The sequence below is a fragment of the Rattus norvegicus genome, chromosome X (assembly GCF_036323735.1).
Source record: "Rattus norvegicus strain BN/NHsdMcwi chromosome X, GRCr8, whole genome shotgun sequence".
Classification (NCBI taxonomy): domain Eukaryota; kingdom Metazoa; phylum Chordata; class Mammalia; order Rodentia; family Muridae; genus Rattus; species Rattus norvegicus.
Window position 1 is genome coordinate 4,222,077 of NC_086039.1, and position 16,925 is coordinate 4,239,001.

The 16,925-nt window shown below is 40.0% G+C and overlaps 1 protein-coding gene across 8 annotated transcripts in view; it reads right to left on the reverse strand.

Moving 5' to 3' along the window:
• Positions 1-292: 292 nt before the first annotated feature.
• The window catches only part of Jade3 (jade family PHD finger 3), a 201,796-nt gene continuing 185,163 nt past the window's right edge, over positions 293-16,925 (reverse strand). For 7 of the 8 annotated variants that reach the window (XM_039099579.2, XM_039099577.2, XM_063279878.1 and 4 more), the window contains 3 exons: positions 16,178-16,648; positions 15,241-15,358; positions 293-3,260 (listed from right to left, as the gene is read on the reverse strand). In XM_039099579.2, coding sequence (XP_038955507.1) covers positions 2,350-3,260; positions 15,241-15,358; positions 16,178-16,648 — 1,500 coding nt within the window. In that variant the 3' untranslated portion in view covers positions 293-2,349. The remainder of the gene's footprint in view (positions 3,261-15,240; positions 15,359-16,177; positions 16,649-16,925) is intronic. The other variant, NM_001271265.1, reaches the window with a different exon arrangement.

A 16,925-nucleotide genomic window follows, 5' to 3' on the forward strand; every position in this document is an offset into this window, starting at 1 on the left:
TGGTATTGACCTGAATTGTGAATATGTGCTTTTTCTTTCTTTGAGACAGGGTCTTATTATGTAGCTTAGGCTATCCAGGAAATAATTTTTCTTTCAGCTTCCTACTGGGTTGCTAGACATGTGCTACTATACTCAGATGATCTGTGCTTCTAAACATTCAATTCTTCCTCCCCAAACACCACTTTACTTTGCTTCATTTGTATGATTCATACAGTATATTCAACATACAGTAAATTAATCAATGTAAAAAAAAATCACTAGCCAGAATAGAAAATTATCACACTGACAGAGGTTAACAGTTTTTATAATTTAATGTAAAAGTATTGATAAAAAGGTGACATTTGAGAAAAGATTGAGTTCATCTTCAAAACTTGTATAAGACAAGACAAAAACCATTAACAAAGGTTAAGAGGTAATACTTCAAAGAACAAAATGTAGCAGATGCTTGGGGCAATTGGAATGTATATAGCGGAAGGCTGGCTCATTTGTTTACCCAGGAAAATTCTGTAAAAAAAATTACCATTTTATCTCCCTGACTTGAATATTTCAGGCAATACTCTCCCAATGGTATTACATATGGAATTTGGCTAAAGCACTGTTTCCATGTTTGCTCACCTCCCTCAGAATTCAAAAGCATGAAAGGACACTGGCAACCTGCTGGCCTTTAAGGAATCTACAACTCAGCTCCAATATATTTTCATTACCACAAAAGTGTCAAATTTGTATGTACCCTATAAGTATTCAAATAAGTACAGAAGCTGAGGGTATGAAGAAAGGAAATTCTCTTCCTCATTTTTCAACTAAAACAAAATACAGTACACCTACTATTCATGGTATGGTATGTTCACACATGTTCATAGGCACAAAAGGAATCTTTTGAAGATGCAGCCAAAGGAGAGGCAAAATACACAAGTTTTCAAAACAGGAGAAAACAACCTCCCAAAGAAGCCTTTAATGAGGCTCTAAGAATGAAAGTGAGGGAGAGGCAAACTGCAGAGTTTTCTAGGTCCATAGCATTGGCTAGAGGGCTACAGCCCTCTCACTGGCACCTACTGCAGCTTGCTTCTTTCATCAGCATGAAACTTCAAAAATTGAAAATGGCCTCTTGTTTGAAAATTCTCTCTATATGTTCCCAAACTAGAAGAAAGAGAATATTATTTTAAGGCTAAGAAGAAAAGGGAGCTGAGAATTACAGTCTGCCTCATATTCTTACAAACTGTTACTTTCTCCTTTTCTTAAATGGGAAGCAGACTTGTTTTATCTTCTACTTCAAAATTCTCTTCGTCTAGAAATGAATCAAGGCTGATTATTTGGTAATGTGGTATAAGCAAGTTCTGAAAAATGGCTCCAACTTTTATGCTTGGGAAATTGCCTTGGATTTAAAATTCATACAAAGCTAAATTATATCCATGTGTTAAACACATGCTTTCAAATTTCTGACAATAAAAATCTGTTTCAAAATTAAAGCAGGTAAGAATACTTAAGCCTCTGTGCATTACACTATATCTTAATTATTCCTCAATAAAAATTTTATAAACATTAAAGCAAGTATACAAAAACTGTCAGCCAAACTTTAGTCAAACTTATTTGAAAACAACACAAAAAACCCTGACCTGGTACAAATATACCAGAAAAGGTCACACTTTGGGAAATGTTCTGGACGTCTTCACAAATGCCTTGAGAAGCAGAGCATTTTCCTTGGAAGTAGTACTTCTGTACTTTTGTAAACACTATCCACAAGTTAGCTTGTTAGCTGGATAAGAGAGTTATGAGTGTGTCCCCAAGAAGCAGATCTAGGAACAGGCACTGGACATTTAGAAGAACTGACTTTGTAAGATATGATACTGTGAAAGAAACTCAACCTTGCGTGAAGCAAGGAAGACAACAGTAAGTATCAGTATCTGAGAATGTACTCTCCTGGTCTCTCTCTTCAAGAGGTTTTACAGATACCAGTGGAATTAGAAACTTTCTACAGATTTGAGTTTCAAGGAGTCACATATTATAGTTTCAAAAGATAAGTAGTTTTAGTGTCTTTCATATCCTCTTGCAAATCCATTGACAATGCAAGGAATCTTAATACATAGATTAATCAGTGTGTTAATGTAACGGGAAAGCTGAGCAAATACTCTGGGCCCAACTGTTCCCAGCAGCCTCCGACAAAGCAACCCCAGACAATCTGCAACTCTCATAATGTGCTTATAAAAACTAGACCTGAAACACTTTCAAAAACTTCAAACCATCAGTTTCCCTGCAATTCCCCCTAATATACACTAGAATCCTTTTGGTGTTTAGATTTCCCCCAGTATATGGGGCAAAGGCAAAGGCTGGGTTACCTTTAGGCATTTCTCATCACCTTTGCATTGAGCTGTGGGAATGAGGGTGTGTCTTGGTTTTCCCATGGCACTCTCGAGCAGAATCATGGGAAGGATTTTCTCTGTCAGAACTCTCTCTCTTTACCCTCACTGTTTCTTTATTCCCCTCCCCTTCTGCCTCTGAATCACTGGGCTCCAAGTCAGGGCAATAGCCATCAGTTTCCTGATATGAAGCTCTTCCTGTGGACCGCCTGAGAAGCGGTCTACCCCACAATTGCTCCTTAGAGCTCACATTCTTAGTTGGCTTAACACAGTACTGGAGGTCCTCATTAGGCTTTACCCATGTATTGGTAGCCTCCTTAAAGGACCTGCTGAAGTGTTCCATGCCAGATTTTCTAATGTTGCCTGAACTGGGCAAGTGGGAGCTGAGCATGGACTCCTGGTCATAGCACATCTCACCTGAATTAACTTTCTGGGTGATATTCCCAGACCAGTTGCCCTCCAGGCCATTGGAACTAGCAAGCCTGGAGTTAGGCTGATTTTTCCCATTACCAATAGAAGCCTGTCCATGAAGGGCAGCCTGAAGGGCCAGAGGCTTCCCTAATGTTTGCCCATGATAGAATTCTGCAGATGGAGCTCTCTGAGTAGGACTAGAGCTCCTGGTTTCACTTTGAGAATGGCTTCGGCTAGCCAGCACACAGTTACTTTTGCTTTCTAGTGGATATCTTGGATATATTTTCACATTCATATCCAGTGGCTCCTCAGGCATCTCAGGGCTCCTTTTACTGTGACTAGGGGAGCTGCTTCCAGGAGACGAGGGTTGGTGTTCAGTTTCTGTGGAGCTGTCTCTGCAATCTTCTGAGGTTGATTTAGGCATTTTTAACTTTAAGGTAATTCGTGGTGGTGGGTAAAACAGTGAGTTCTCTAGTGCATTTGTCAAAGAAAGTCCTGAGATAAAAAAGAAAGATTTGTTTAACAACCAATTTAATTATTAGCATATATGAGTATCACAAAGTGAATTCACGAACCTACTGATCCAAATGTCTAACAAGCACCTGCCTTTGATGAGCATGTATTGCATGGTAAGTAGCTGAAATGAGCTGTACTAGAAAATGAACCCAGAGACCCACAGAAAGCACTCCCACCCTTTTCCCCCTTTTTTTTCCTAACCTACAAAACAAGAACAACAACCAGTGTGCTCTGTCATGCACCCCTATCTCCATGTATTTCATTTTTTTTGGGTATGTGTGGGTGCAACTGTATGTATGTATGTATGTATGTATGTATGTATGTATGTATGCATGTATGCATGTATATATATATATATATATATATATATATATATATATATATATATATATATGCATGCTCTAAGAATCAAAGTCAGGCCACTTGGCTTTCAAAGCAAGTGCTGTTACCTGCTGAACCATCTTGCTGGCCCTGGGCAAAGCTTGATAGTGGTAAGGGCCAGGAGGAAAAAAAATCACAACAACAGGATTATCCAGGAAACTATTAATTATCTGGATGTCACCCTACAATTGGCCTTTGCCCATTATCATCTTACAACATACAGCTTTTTAAAAATGAGATAGAGAGGATGGCTTGCAGGTATCCTAAAAGGCAGCATGTATTCCCCAAGGGTCCATTTTGAACAACTACAGTTCCCATGTCTGCTAGGGCTTGCCATTTGTTGATGTTGTAAATTGTATTCTTATAATCAGAAGCTACTTGGCTAAGTCCAATCTCATTGGCACACAGGAGCTCCTCCCTGTTGTCCTTTGCTTCTTATTGCCTTGGTAGTCATGTTATAAGGTAACCTTGTGGTTGAGTAGCTCTGCTATTTCTTGCTATACCAGTCTGTTGTGACATACAGTCACAAGGTTTTTGACATCTATCTTATTATTTTATGGTTGGCTTTTAGCAGGTGATGATTTTAACATTAAAAGCAAACCACAAGTTTCTCTTAGTACTCAGGTTCTCTTACATATCTTTATATTAAAAGAAACACAGGGAAGTGTTACTGTATGTGGCTGTCATAATTCTAGTCAAACTTCCACTTTGGGTACTATAATTATCATCATCCATCTCTCTCACTGTGGTGGTATGAATATGCTTGGCCCATGGGGAGTGGTACTATACTAGGAGGTGTGGCCTTGTTGGAGTAGGTGTGGCTTTGTTGGAGGAAGGGTCACTGTGGGAGTAGGCTTTGATGGCTCCTAAGTGGTCAAGTCTGCCCAGTTTGGAATCAATCTCTTTCTAGCTGCCTGCAAAAGTCAGTTTCCTCCTGTCTGCTTTTAGATTAAGATGCAGAACTCTCAGCACCTTCTTCAGCACCATGTCTGCCTGCTTACTGCCATACCTCCAGCCATGATAATGGACTAAGCCTCTGAAAGTGTAAGCCAGTCTTTAATTAAATGTTTTCCTTTATAAGAGTTTCTTTCATCATGGTGATTGTTCACAGCAATAGAACTCTAAATATGAGAAAAGTTGGTATCAGGGACTGGGTATTGCTGTGACAGCCTTGACTATGCTTTTGCTTGGAGGAATGTGGATTTGGGGACTTTAGATTTGGGAAGCAATGGAAGGCTCTAACTGGGATTTAATGGGCCATCCTAGTAGGAATATGGAAGACATTGGTGCTGAGGGTGATTTGAACTGGTGAGGCATGGCTCAAGAGGTTTCAAAAAAGAAGAATGTTAGTATGTGATCTAGAGACTAATGATATTTTGGTAAAGAATATGGCTACATTTTTTGCTCTTGTCTAAAGACTATGCCTGAGGCTAAAGTGAAGAGATTTAGAATAATGCATCAGCAAAGGAAAGCACAAAACACAGTGTTTGATGAAAAAGAGCAAGTTGAGAAAGGAAAAGTACAAAATGTATGGTTAAAGTATTAAAGGTACACCAGGAAGTGGAATAGAGCTGAATTCTGTGTTCAAGGAAATAATCAGATTAAGGCAGTGGTGACCTTGGGGCAAGAGCCTACCTAAATTTATTGTTTATGGGTTTGCAGTTGAACAAGGGACAGTTATTTCTAGGCATTATTATACTTGACTCTTGTTTCCATTTGGACACATTATGTGTTAAATAATGTGATGTGGATGGATTATGATGGCAAATCTCAGTTGTCAACTTGAATATATATAGAATGAACTCTAATCCACAATTTATAAAGATCTTGTGAAAAGGTTTAAAAAAAAGGCTTAGGCCCAGGCATGGGGTACGCGCCTTTACTTTTTTAAAAATTGGCTATTTTTTTATTTTCATTTCAAATGTTATGCCCTTTCCTGGTTTCCTGTCCATAAGCCCCCTATCCCTTCCCCCTCCCCTTCTTCTATAAGGGTGTTTCCCTCCCCATCCACTCCCCCCGACAATCCCTTATACTGGGGGTCCAACGTTGGCAGGACCAAGGGCTTCTCCTTCCATTGCTGCCCAACAAGGCTATTCATTGCTATATATGCAGCTGGAGCCATGGGTCAGTCCATTTCTTTGGGTAGTGGTTTAGTCCCTGGAAGTTCTGTTTGGTTGGTGGTGTTGTTCTTATGGGTTGCAAGCCCCTTCAGCTCCTCCAATCATTTCTCTAATTTCTCCAACGGGGATCCTGTTCTCAGATCAGTGGTTTGCTGCTAGCATTCTCCTCTGTATTTGACATGCTGTGGCTGTGTCTGTCAGGAGAGATCTATATCTGGTTCCTGTCAGCATGCACTTCTTAGCTTCATCAATCTTATCTAGTCTTGTTGGCTGTATATATATGGGGCACATGTGGGGCAGGCTCTGAATGGCTGTTCCTTCAGTCTCTGCTCCAAACTTTGCCTCCATATCCCCTCCTATGAATATTTTTGTTCCCCCTTTTAAGAAGGAGTGAAGCATCCATACTATGGTCATCCTTCTTCTTGAGCCTCACGTGGTCTGTGGATTGTATCTTGGATAATTCGAGCTTTTGGGCTAATAACCACTCATGAGTAAGTGCATACCATGCGTGTTTTTCTGTGATTGCTTTACCTCATTCAGAATGATATTTTCTAGTTCAATCCACTTGCCTATGAATTTCATGAAGTCATTGTTTTGATTGCTGAGTAGTACTCCATTTTCTGTATCCATTCCTCTGCTGAAGGGGATCTGGGTTCTTTCCAGCTTCTGGCTATTATAAATAAGGCTGCTATGAACATAGTGGAGCATGTGTCTTTGTGGTGTGTTGAAGTATCTTTTTGGTATATGCCCAGGAGAGGTATAGCTAGGTCTTCAGGTAGTGGAATGTCAATTTTCTGAGGAACCTCGAGACTGATTTCCAGAGTGGTTGTACCAGTTTGCAATCCCACCAACAATGGAGGCGTGTTCTTGTTTTTCCACATCCTCACCAGTCTCTGTTGTTACCTAAGTTTTTTTTAATCTTAGCCATTCTGATTGGTGTGAGGTGGAATCTCAGGGTTGTTTTGATTTGCATTTCCCTGATGACTAAGGATGTTTAGCATTTCTTTAGGTACTTCTTAGACAATTGATATTACTCTGCTGAGAATGTTTTGTTTAGCTTTGTACCCCATTTTTTAACAGGGTTATTTGTCTCTCTGGAGTCTAACTTCTTGAGTTCTTTGTATATTTTGGATATTAGCCCTCTATCAGATGTAGGATTGGTAAAGATCTCTTACCAATCTATTGGTTGCTGATTTGTCCTAATGACAGTGTCTTTTGCCTTACAGAAGCTTTGCAGTTTTGTGAGATCCCATTTGTTGATTCTTGATCTTAGAGCATTAAGCCATTGGTGTTTTGTTCAGGAAATTTTCCCCAGTGCCCATGTGACTCTTCTCCACTTTTTCTTCTATAAGTTTGAGTGTATCTGGTTTAATGTGGAGGTCCATGATCCACTTGGACTTAAGCTTAGTACCGGGCAATAAGAATGGGTCAATTTGCATTCTTCTACATGCTGACCTCCAGTTGAACCAGCACCATTTGTCAAAAACCATTCCCACTGGACGGTTTTAGCTCTTTTGTCAAGCATCAAACGAACATAGGTGTGTGTGTTCATTTCTGGGTCTATTCCATTAATCTACTTGCCTGTCTCTGTACCAATACTGTACAGTTTTTTTAAATCATTATTGCTGTGTAATACTGCTTGAGGTCAGGGATGGTGATTCCCCCTGAAGTTCTTTTGTTGCTGAGTATAGTTTTCGCTATCCTGGGTTTTTTATTATTCCAAATGAATTCACAAATTGCTATTTCTAACTCTATGAAGAATTGAGATGGGATTTTGATGGAGATTGCATTGAATCTGTAGATTGCTTTTGGCAAAATGGCCATTTTTACTATATTAATCCTGCCAATCCATGAGCATGGGAGGTCTTTCCATCTTCTGAGGTCTTCTTCAATTTCTTTCTTTAGAGGCTTGAAGTTCTTATTGTACAGATCTTTTACTTGCTTGGTTAAAGTCACACCGAGGTATTTTATATTATTTGAGACTATTATGAAGGGTGTCATTTCCCGAATTTCATTCTCAGTCTGTTTATCCTTTGAGCAGAGGAAGGCTACTGATTTGTTTGAGTTAATTTTATACCCAGCCACTTTCCCGAAGTTGTTTATCAGGCTTAGTTCTCTGGTGGAACCTTCGGGGTCACTTAAGTAAACTATGATATCATCTGCAAATAGTGATATTTTGAGTTCTTCCTTTCCAATTTGTATCTCTTCGACCTCCTTTTGTTGTCTGATTGCCCAGGCTAGGACTTTGAGTACTGTACTGAATAAGTAGGGAGAGAGTGGGCAGCCTTATGTAGTCCCTGATTTTAGTGGAATTGCTTCAAGTTTCTCTCCATTTAGTTTAATGTTTGCTACTGGTTTTCTGTATATGACTTTTACTATGCTTAGATATGGGCCTTGAATTCCTGATCTTTCCAGGACTTTTATCTTGAAGGGGTGTTGAATTTTGTCAAATGCTTTCTCAACATCTAATGAAATGATCACATGATTTTTTTCTTTGAGTTTGTTTATATAGTGGATTATGTTGATGAATTTCTGTATACTGAACTATCCCTGCATTCTAGGGATGAAGCCTACTTGATCATGATGGATGATCATTTTGATGTGTTCTTGGATTCGGTTTGCACGAATTTTCTTGTGTATTTTTGTGTCAATATTCCTTTTTTTTTTCCAGAGCTGGGGACCGAACCCAGGACCTTGTGCTTGCTAGGCAAGCGCTCTACCACTGAGCCAAATCCCCAACCCCTTGTGTCAATATTCTTAAGGGAAATTAGTCTGAAGTTCTCTTTCTTTGTTGGGTCTTTGTGTGGTTTAGGTATAAGCATAATTGTGGCTTTCGTCTGTTTCTATTTTGTGGAATAGTTTGGACAGTATTGGTATTATGTTCCAGTTTTGTTGAATGTAGGCTTTTGTAGTATTATCTGATGATTTTTTTGAATTTCCTGAGATTCTGTTGTTATGCCTTCCTGTTTTTTTCTGATTTTGTTAATCTGGATACACTCTCTGTATGCTTTGGTTAGTCTGGCTAAGGGTGAACCTATCATGTTGATTTTCTCAAAGAACCAGCTCCTGGTTTTGTTGATTCTTTGTATAGTCCTTTTTGTTTCTACTTGGTTTAATTCAGCTCTGAGTTTGATTATTTCCTGCCTTCTACTCCTCTTGGGTGTATTAGATTCTTTTTATTCTAGAGCTTTTAGGTGTGCTGTCAAGCTGCTGACATATGCTCTTTCCTGTTTCTTTCTGCAGGCACTCAGAGCTATGAGTTTTCCTCTTAGCACAGCTTTCATTGTGTCCCATAAGTTTGGGTATGTTGTACCTTCATTTTCATTAAATTCTAAGAAGTCTTTAATTTCTTTCTTTATTTCTTCCTTGACCAGGGTATCATTGAGCATTGTTCAACTTCCATGTTTATGTGGGCTCTCTGTCGATTTTCTTGCTATTGAAGACCAACCTTAGTCCATGATGATCTGATAGGATGCACAGGATTATTTTAATCCTGTTATATCTATTGAGGACTGCTTTGTGACTGATTATATGGTCAATTTTGGAGAAGGTACCGTGAGTGCTGAGAAGAAGTACATTCTTTTGTTTTAGGATGAAATGTTCTATAAGTATCTGTTAAGTACATCTGGTTCATGACTTCTGTTACTTTCTCTGTGTCTCTGTTTAGTTTCTGTTTCCATGTTCTCTCCACTGATGAGAGTTTTGTGTTGAAATCTCCTACTATTATTGTGTGAGGTGCAATGTGTGCTTTGAGCTTTAGTAAGGTTTCTTTTATGAATGTAGGTGCCCTTGTATTTGGAGCTTAGATATTTAGGATTGAGAGTTTATCTTGGTGGACTTTTCCTTTGATGAATATGAAGTGTCCTTCCTTATCTTTTTTTTATAACTTTTGGTTGAAAGTCGATTTTATTTGATATTAGAATGGCTACTCCAGCTTGTTTCTTCGGACCATTTGCTTTGAAAGTTGTTTTCCAGCCTTCTACTCTCAGGTAGTGTCTGTCTCTTTCCTGAGGTGTTTTTCCTGTATGTAACAAAATCCTCTTTAAGTATGGAGTTTGTCAGTATATGTCATTTTATTGGGGAATTGAGTCCATTGATATTAAGAGACATTAAGGAACATAGTTATTGTTGTTTTTTTCTGTTACTTTTGTTGTTGGAGGTGGAATTATGTTTCAGTGTTTCTTTTCTTTTGGTGTTATTGCAAGATTACTTTCTTGCTTTTTCTTTTTTTTTTTCCTTTTTCTTTTTTTACCCCGGAGCTGAGGACCGAACCCAGGGCCTTGTGCTTGCTAGGCAAGAACTCTACCACTGAGCTAAATCCCCAACCCACTTTCTTGCTTTTTCCAGGGTGTAGTTTCTCTCCTTGTGTTGGAGTTTTTCTGTCTATTATCCTTTGTAGAGCTGGATTTGTAGAAAGATATTGTATAAATTTGGTTTTTTCACAGAATATCTTGGTTTCTCCATCTATGTTTATTGGGAGTTTTGCTGGATATAGTAGCCTGGACTGGCATTTGTGTTCTCTTAGGGTCGTATGACATCTGCCCAGGATCTTCTGGCTTTTACAGTCTGATTAGAAGTCTGGTGTAATTCTGATAGGTCTGCCTTCATATGTTACTTGACCTTTTCCCCTTACTGCTTTTAAAATTCTTTCTTTGTTTTGTGCATTTAGTGTTTTGACTATTATGTGATAGGAGGAATTTCTTTTCTGGTCCAATCTATTTGGAGTACTGTAGGCTTCTTGTATGTTTATGGGGATCTCTTTCTTTAAGTTAGGGAAGTTTTCTTCTATAATTTTGTTGAAGATATTTACTGGTCCTTTAAGATAGGAGTCTTCACTCTCTTCTATACCTATATCCTTAGGTTTGATCTTCTCATTGTGTCCTGGATTTCCTGGATGTTTTGTGCTAGGACCTTTTTGCATTTTACGTTATCTTTGATGGTTGTGTCGATGTTTTCTATGGTATCTTCTGCTCCTGAGATTCTCTCTTCTGTCTTGTATTCTGTTGGTGATGCTTGCATCTATGACTCCTGATCTCTTCCCTAGGTTTTCTATCTGCAGGGTTGTCTCCCTTTGTGCTTTCTTTGTTCTTTCTATTTCCATTTTTAAATCCTTGATGCTTTTGTTCAATTCCTTCACCTGTTTGGTTGTGTTTTCCTGCAATTCTTTAAGGGATTTTTGTGTTTCCTATTAAAGTCTTCTATTTGTTTACTTGTGTTGTCCTGTATTTCTTTAAGGGATGTCTTTATGTCCTTCTTAAAGTCCTCCATCATCATCATAAAATGTGATTTTAAATCCAAATCTTGCTTTTTTGGTGTGTTTCGATATCCAGTATTTGCTTTGGTGAGAAAACTGGGCTCTGATGATGCCATGTAGTCTTGCTTTCTGTTGCTTAGGTCCTTGTGCTTGCCTCTTGCCATCAGGTTGTCTCTGGTGTTAGCCTGTCTTGCTGTCTCTGACAGTGGTTTGCTGCTCCTGTAGGACTTTGTGTTAGCACTCCTGTAGACCTGTTTTCTTTCAGTTGGATCTGGTGTAGATTGCTCCTGGCAACTGGCTTTTAGCTCTTGGCACAGCCAGAAACCCGAAGGGTCCTGACCCTGACTGCTCCTAGGTCCCTGTGCCCACCGGGCACGGATAGCAATATGCAATTTCCTCTTGGGTCAGGAATGTGGGCAGAAAGTTTTTGTCAACTCTGGGTTCTCAGGAGTGTCCGCATTTCTGAGGGTCCAGCTCTCTCTCCTAGGGGATTTGGGTGCAGGGAGCTGTGACCCATTCAGTTCAATTCTGGGCATAGCCAGAAACCAGCCAGTTCCTGCTGCTGACTGTTCCTATCTTCCTGTATCTAGAGGCACTATCCAGTTTCCTCTTGGGCCGGGAATGTAGAAACAAGTGAGCAGAGGTGGGCAGAAGTGGTGGTCTATCCTGAGGTCTCAGGATTGTCTGAACTTCTAGGAGTTCAGTTCTCTCCCCACAAGGGATTTGGGCACAGGGAGCTGTAGGGGTGGAGAGGGGTATGCACCTTTAATCCCATCATTCAGGAAACAGATGATCAGTGTGAAGATCTCTAAATTTAAGGTCAGTTTACAGAGCAAGTTCTAGGACAGCCACTCATAGGCAGTAAAGGATGTAATGGAACAAGTGGGCAATGTTCTAGTCCAAGCAAGCAGCAGAATTCATCAGCTTCGGCCATGTGGCTCTAGCTTTAGAGTCTAGAATAGAAGAGGTTACAAGTACAATTGATGCTGTTTAGCTGGAGCTAAGAAATTAGCAGTGATCAAGAAGAGACCAGCATCACTGAGGTGAAATCTTCTGGGAAGTATTTTCTGAGAGCACAAAGAAGCTGCGTTCCAGAGGTAACCAAGGTTGTACCTCGTGCTGCAGCTGTACTTGGTAAATGTGCAAGAATCATCCAGGTGGTACTGGTTTTTAAGGCATGAAAGGGTCATGGAGAGCAGCTGAGGCTTGGCTGTGAGAGGCTACGGAAGGTCACTGATGAAGGTGCAACCTCAGTTGCAGTTGATGGCCATCAGTGAAGATGTTGTGCTGAGAAGTTGAGGTTTGGCACCATGAAGAGAGCCTATGACAGGCTATTGTTGAAGTCTAGTTGCAGCAGAAGTCTCCAGCATATTTGAGATGGGAGAGCAGCAGCAGTAGAGTAGAGTCAATCAGAGCCTACAGTGCTACAGAGGGCAGAGCTGGAGAAATTACCCAAGCCCTTTGGAGGAGCCCAGAAGATCATCTATGGATCCTAGACACTGGAACAAGAAGGTGTGAAGTTGAAGTTGCCTTAGAGACCCCAAAACATTAGAGATACCACAGCCATGGGAGTCCTGCCGAGGAAAGCTGCTAAGAGGGAGTGGAAACAGCCCGAGACAAAGAATTGTGTTGCAGTCAACAATGGTAAAATAAGTTGGACATCAGACATGGAGATGCAGAGTTTGGAGTTTGCCCAGCTGGATTTTGGTCTTGCTTTGGGTCCTCATAGTATTTCCTCACTATGTGATCTGCTTTTTGATATTGATCTTATAGGGGATTCCAGTTAAGAGATTGCATGAACATCAGAAGAGACTCAGAACTTTGGACTTTTAAACATTGTTGAGACTGTGGTAGACTGTGAGGACTTTTGTGTTTTTAATTATGCTATGGCTAGGTATGTCCTCACAGACCTATGGGGGCCAAGGAGTAGAATGTGGTAGTTTGAATATGCTTGGCCAATGGGAGTGGCAATATTAGGAGATGTGGCCTTGTTGGAGGAAGGTTGGGCTTTGAGGTCTCTATGCTCAAGTTTCATCCAGTGTGGAAGGAGAGCTTCCTCCTGGCTGCCTGCAAAAGACAGTCTCCTGCTGCTGTCTTTGGATCAAGATGTAGAACTCTTGGCTTCTCCAGCACCATGTCTGCCTGGACAATGTCATATTTTCCATCATGATGATAATGGACTGAACTTCTGAAACTGTATGCCAGCTCTAATGAAATGTTTTCCCCTGTAAGAGCTGCCTTGGTCATGGTGTCTCTTCATAGCAAAACAACCTAAACTAAGACACTGAACAAGTGGTTAGTGTAGAGTCTCTCTTATTGACTGCTCCATCTTCTAGTTTATTTCTTTTTTTTTTCTTTTTTCTGGAGCTGGGGACCGAACCCAGGGCCTTGCGCTCGCTAGGCAAGCGCTCTACCGCTGAGCTAAATCCCCAACCCCTTCTAGTTTATTTCTTAGTCCTTAGTACAGTGGCTCTCAATCTTCCTAATGCTGCAATCTTTTAATATAGTTTCTCATGTTGTAGTAATCCACAACCATAAAATTATTTCCATTGCTACTTTATGAGTATAATTTTGCTACTGTTATGAATCGTAATGTAAATATTTGTATTTTCTGATGGTCTTGGGCAACCCCTGTGAAAGGGTTATTTGACCTTTCCCATGGGGTTTCAAACCACAGGTTGAGAACCACTGCCCTAGTAGCCTCTCAATAAAAGTGAATAAATGAAAATATTATAAATATATCTCTTTTAACTTCTGGCTGAGGAGTGTTTTTTTTTTTTTATTAACTTGAGTATTTCTTATATACATTTCAAGTGTTATTCCCTTTCCCGGTTTCCGGGCAAACATCCCCCTCCCCCCTCCCCTTCCTTATGGGTGTTCCCCTCCCAACCCTCCCCCCATTGCCGCCCTCCCCCCATAGTCTAGTTCACTGGGGGTTCAGTCTTAGCAGGACCCAGGGCTTCCCCTTCCACTGGTGCTCTTACTAGGATATTCATTGCTACCTTTGGGGTCAGAGTCCAGGGTCAGTCCATGTATAGTCTTTAGGTAGTGGCTTAGTCCCTGGAAGCTCTGGTTGCTTGGCATTGTTGTACTTTTGGGGACTCGAGCCCCTTCAAGCTCTTCCAGTTCTTTCTCTGATTCCTTCAACAGGGGACCTATTCTCAGTTCAGTGATTTGCTGCTGGCATTCGCCTCTATATTTGCTGTATTCTGGCTGTGTCTCTCAGGAGCGATCTACATCCGGTTCCTGTCGGTCTGCACTTCTTTGCTTCATCCATCTTGTCTAATTGGGTGGCTGTATATGTATGGGCCACATGTGGGGCAGGCTCCGAATGGGTGTTCCTTCAGTCTCTGTTTTAATCTTTGCCTCTCCCTTCCCTGCCAAGGGTATTCTTTTTCCTCATTTAAAGAAGGAGTGAAGCATTCACATTTTGATCATCCGTCTTGAGTTTGGTTTGTTCTAGGGATCTAGGGTAATTCAAGCATTTGGGCTAAAAGCCACTTATCAATGAGTGCATACCATGTATGTCTTTCTGTGATTGGGTTAGCTCACTCAGGATGATATTTTCCAGTTCCAACCATTTGCCTACGAATTTCATAAACTCGTTGTTTTTGATAGCTGAGTAATATTCCATTGTGTAGATGTACCACATTTTCTGTATCCATTCCTCTGTTGAAGGGCATCTGGGTTCTTTCCATTTTCTGGCTATTATAAATAAGGCTGCGATGAACATAGTGGAGCACGTGTCTCTTTTATATGTTGAGGCATCTTTTGGGTATATGCCCAAGAGAGGTATATGGCTTTTAAGAGTATCTGTTATGAGTAACCCTGTTTCTGGGAACTGGGATTTGGTGCTAGCTTCTTGATTTTAAGTTAATTTGATAATTACAAAATACTTCATGGGTATAATTAATGGCATTAAATGTTTGTCTGGGATCTAGATTATCTGCCTCAAACTTACAACTCCTCTAATCATATCCTGGAATTTCTTTTCCTTCCTTATTTTATTGGAGGGGAGGGCATGTTTGTTCCTAGAATTTCTTACCTTGCAAGTTGAGTAAAATAGGCCACATTAATAATCAGGATTAGATGGAAAGAAATGAAACAATTTTTAAATGGTGTGAGAGATAAGATACTAAATTGTAAAAGTAGGATATAACCAGATTCTCTATATTTTCTTAGGCAACTTTAAGTAACAGTTTACCGTCTGTAATTTCTTCATTGATAAGCTGGACTTGCAAACCGAAGATTTGTTCCTGCACTTTGGTGTGTGATAGTTTCAGCTTCTCTCGTCTGCTTATCATGTAGCACAGATTTCGGACCTGCAAGAAAATTCCCAGCAAATAAAGATATTAAGCAAATTTACAGTTGCTCAAACTCTGAAACCTAATCTCTAGTCTACATTGTATAGGATCAATATTAATGTACGCAATCCAGGTGAGAAGATGGTATTATATTTTAGCCTTCCTTTCTATCCTGAGTATGAATGATAGCATTTGGCATCTGTACCATCAGGCCTGGATAATTTTTATAATTATAGAATTATAAAATTCCCTAGGGTAAACACAGCACCAACCTTTTATTTGAATTATTGTAGCACTTAATTTACATAATGAAATGGCTATCAACCAGAGATGATTTTAACCCATAGGAGGATTCTGGTAAACTTGGAAAACAATTCTGGTTGTGAGAACCAAGTGTTTAAGGGATGATACTGGCTAGCATCTAGTGGGTAGAGATCACTAATGCTGTTAAATATTCTATTCTGCCACTTATAATAAAGGGAAGTACAGCACAATAAATAACTATGCAGCTCAAGATATTAATAGTGCTGAGTTTGAGAAAACCCTGAGAGTAGTACTTTTCTGGACAAAGTTCATTCTTTTAAGCTTCAGTCTCAGGAATGTGTTAGTAAAATATAACTGAGCCATTTTAGACTTGACGGTGAATTAAAAAGCTAATCAACTGAGAATAAGAAACTCAAAGTTAAAGTTCACAGTACAAATGTGTCAAAATTTAAACAGAATTCAACATCTGGGGCCACTGGAGTGAACTCAGACAATAAGGAAAGACACAGAAGCTCACACTATAAATGAGTGGTCATTTAAAACTGAAGGTCTATGCAGAGCTGGTCACCTTACCCTCTCTAGGTCCTGCCGCAGATGCATAAACATTCTCATTCGAGTGTGAATGCTTTCTTCTTTTGGCTGAACCAAGCCATTTTGTTCATCCTCTTTTGGGGGGATTAAAGGCTTGTTGAAGTTGCTTTTGCGCTTTAGTTTCCAGTAGTTATAGATAAAGTCGACAGTGAATGCAGATAGCCCCATCTCTTTGGCAACATCTTCTACCTGGACTAAGGTATAGAATTCTTCTTCTAGTTCACGAAGCTTCTGTGCCCGTAGGCTGGTTTTCTCACTTTTTGCCTGGCTCTGCTCAGCAGCTCTGTGGTGGTGGTACTCGGCATCTCCAAGTTTTGGCTTGTTTTGGCTATGCTTGAGGCAAAATGACTTGAACTTTACTTCATCGCCCTCATCTAGGATGGTCTTCATTTCCAGGCCGTGCTCAAAGGCACAGGTGACATGAAAGGCAGTAATACAGCTTTTCACAGAGCACTGAAGGAGAAAGAATGGGTCAATGAAGCTGAGGGGAAGAGGATAGAGAGCTCTATATCCCTAGGATCCAATTGTGAGCTTACAGAAAGCAAATGAAAGACAAAAGGACAGCTTGGCCATGAAAAATATTTTATAACTAAAGAAAAAATGGAACAAAAAAGGAGAAAAATATTTTGCATGTAAGAAAACTTTTATAAGTTACCCAGGAAAATTGCTCATATAGAAAACTGCAAAAACAGAAGCAAAAATAAGAAATTCCCATTTTAAGGTTTCAATT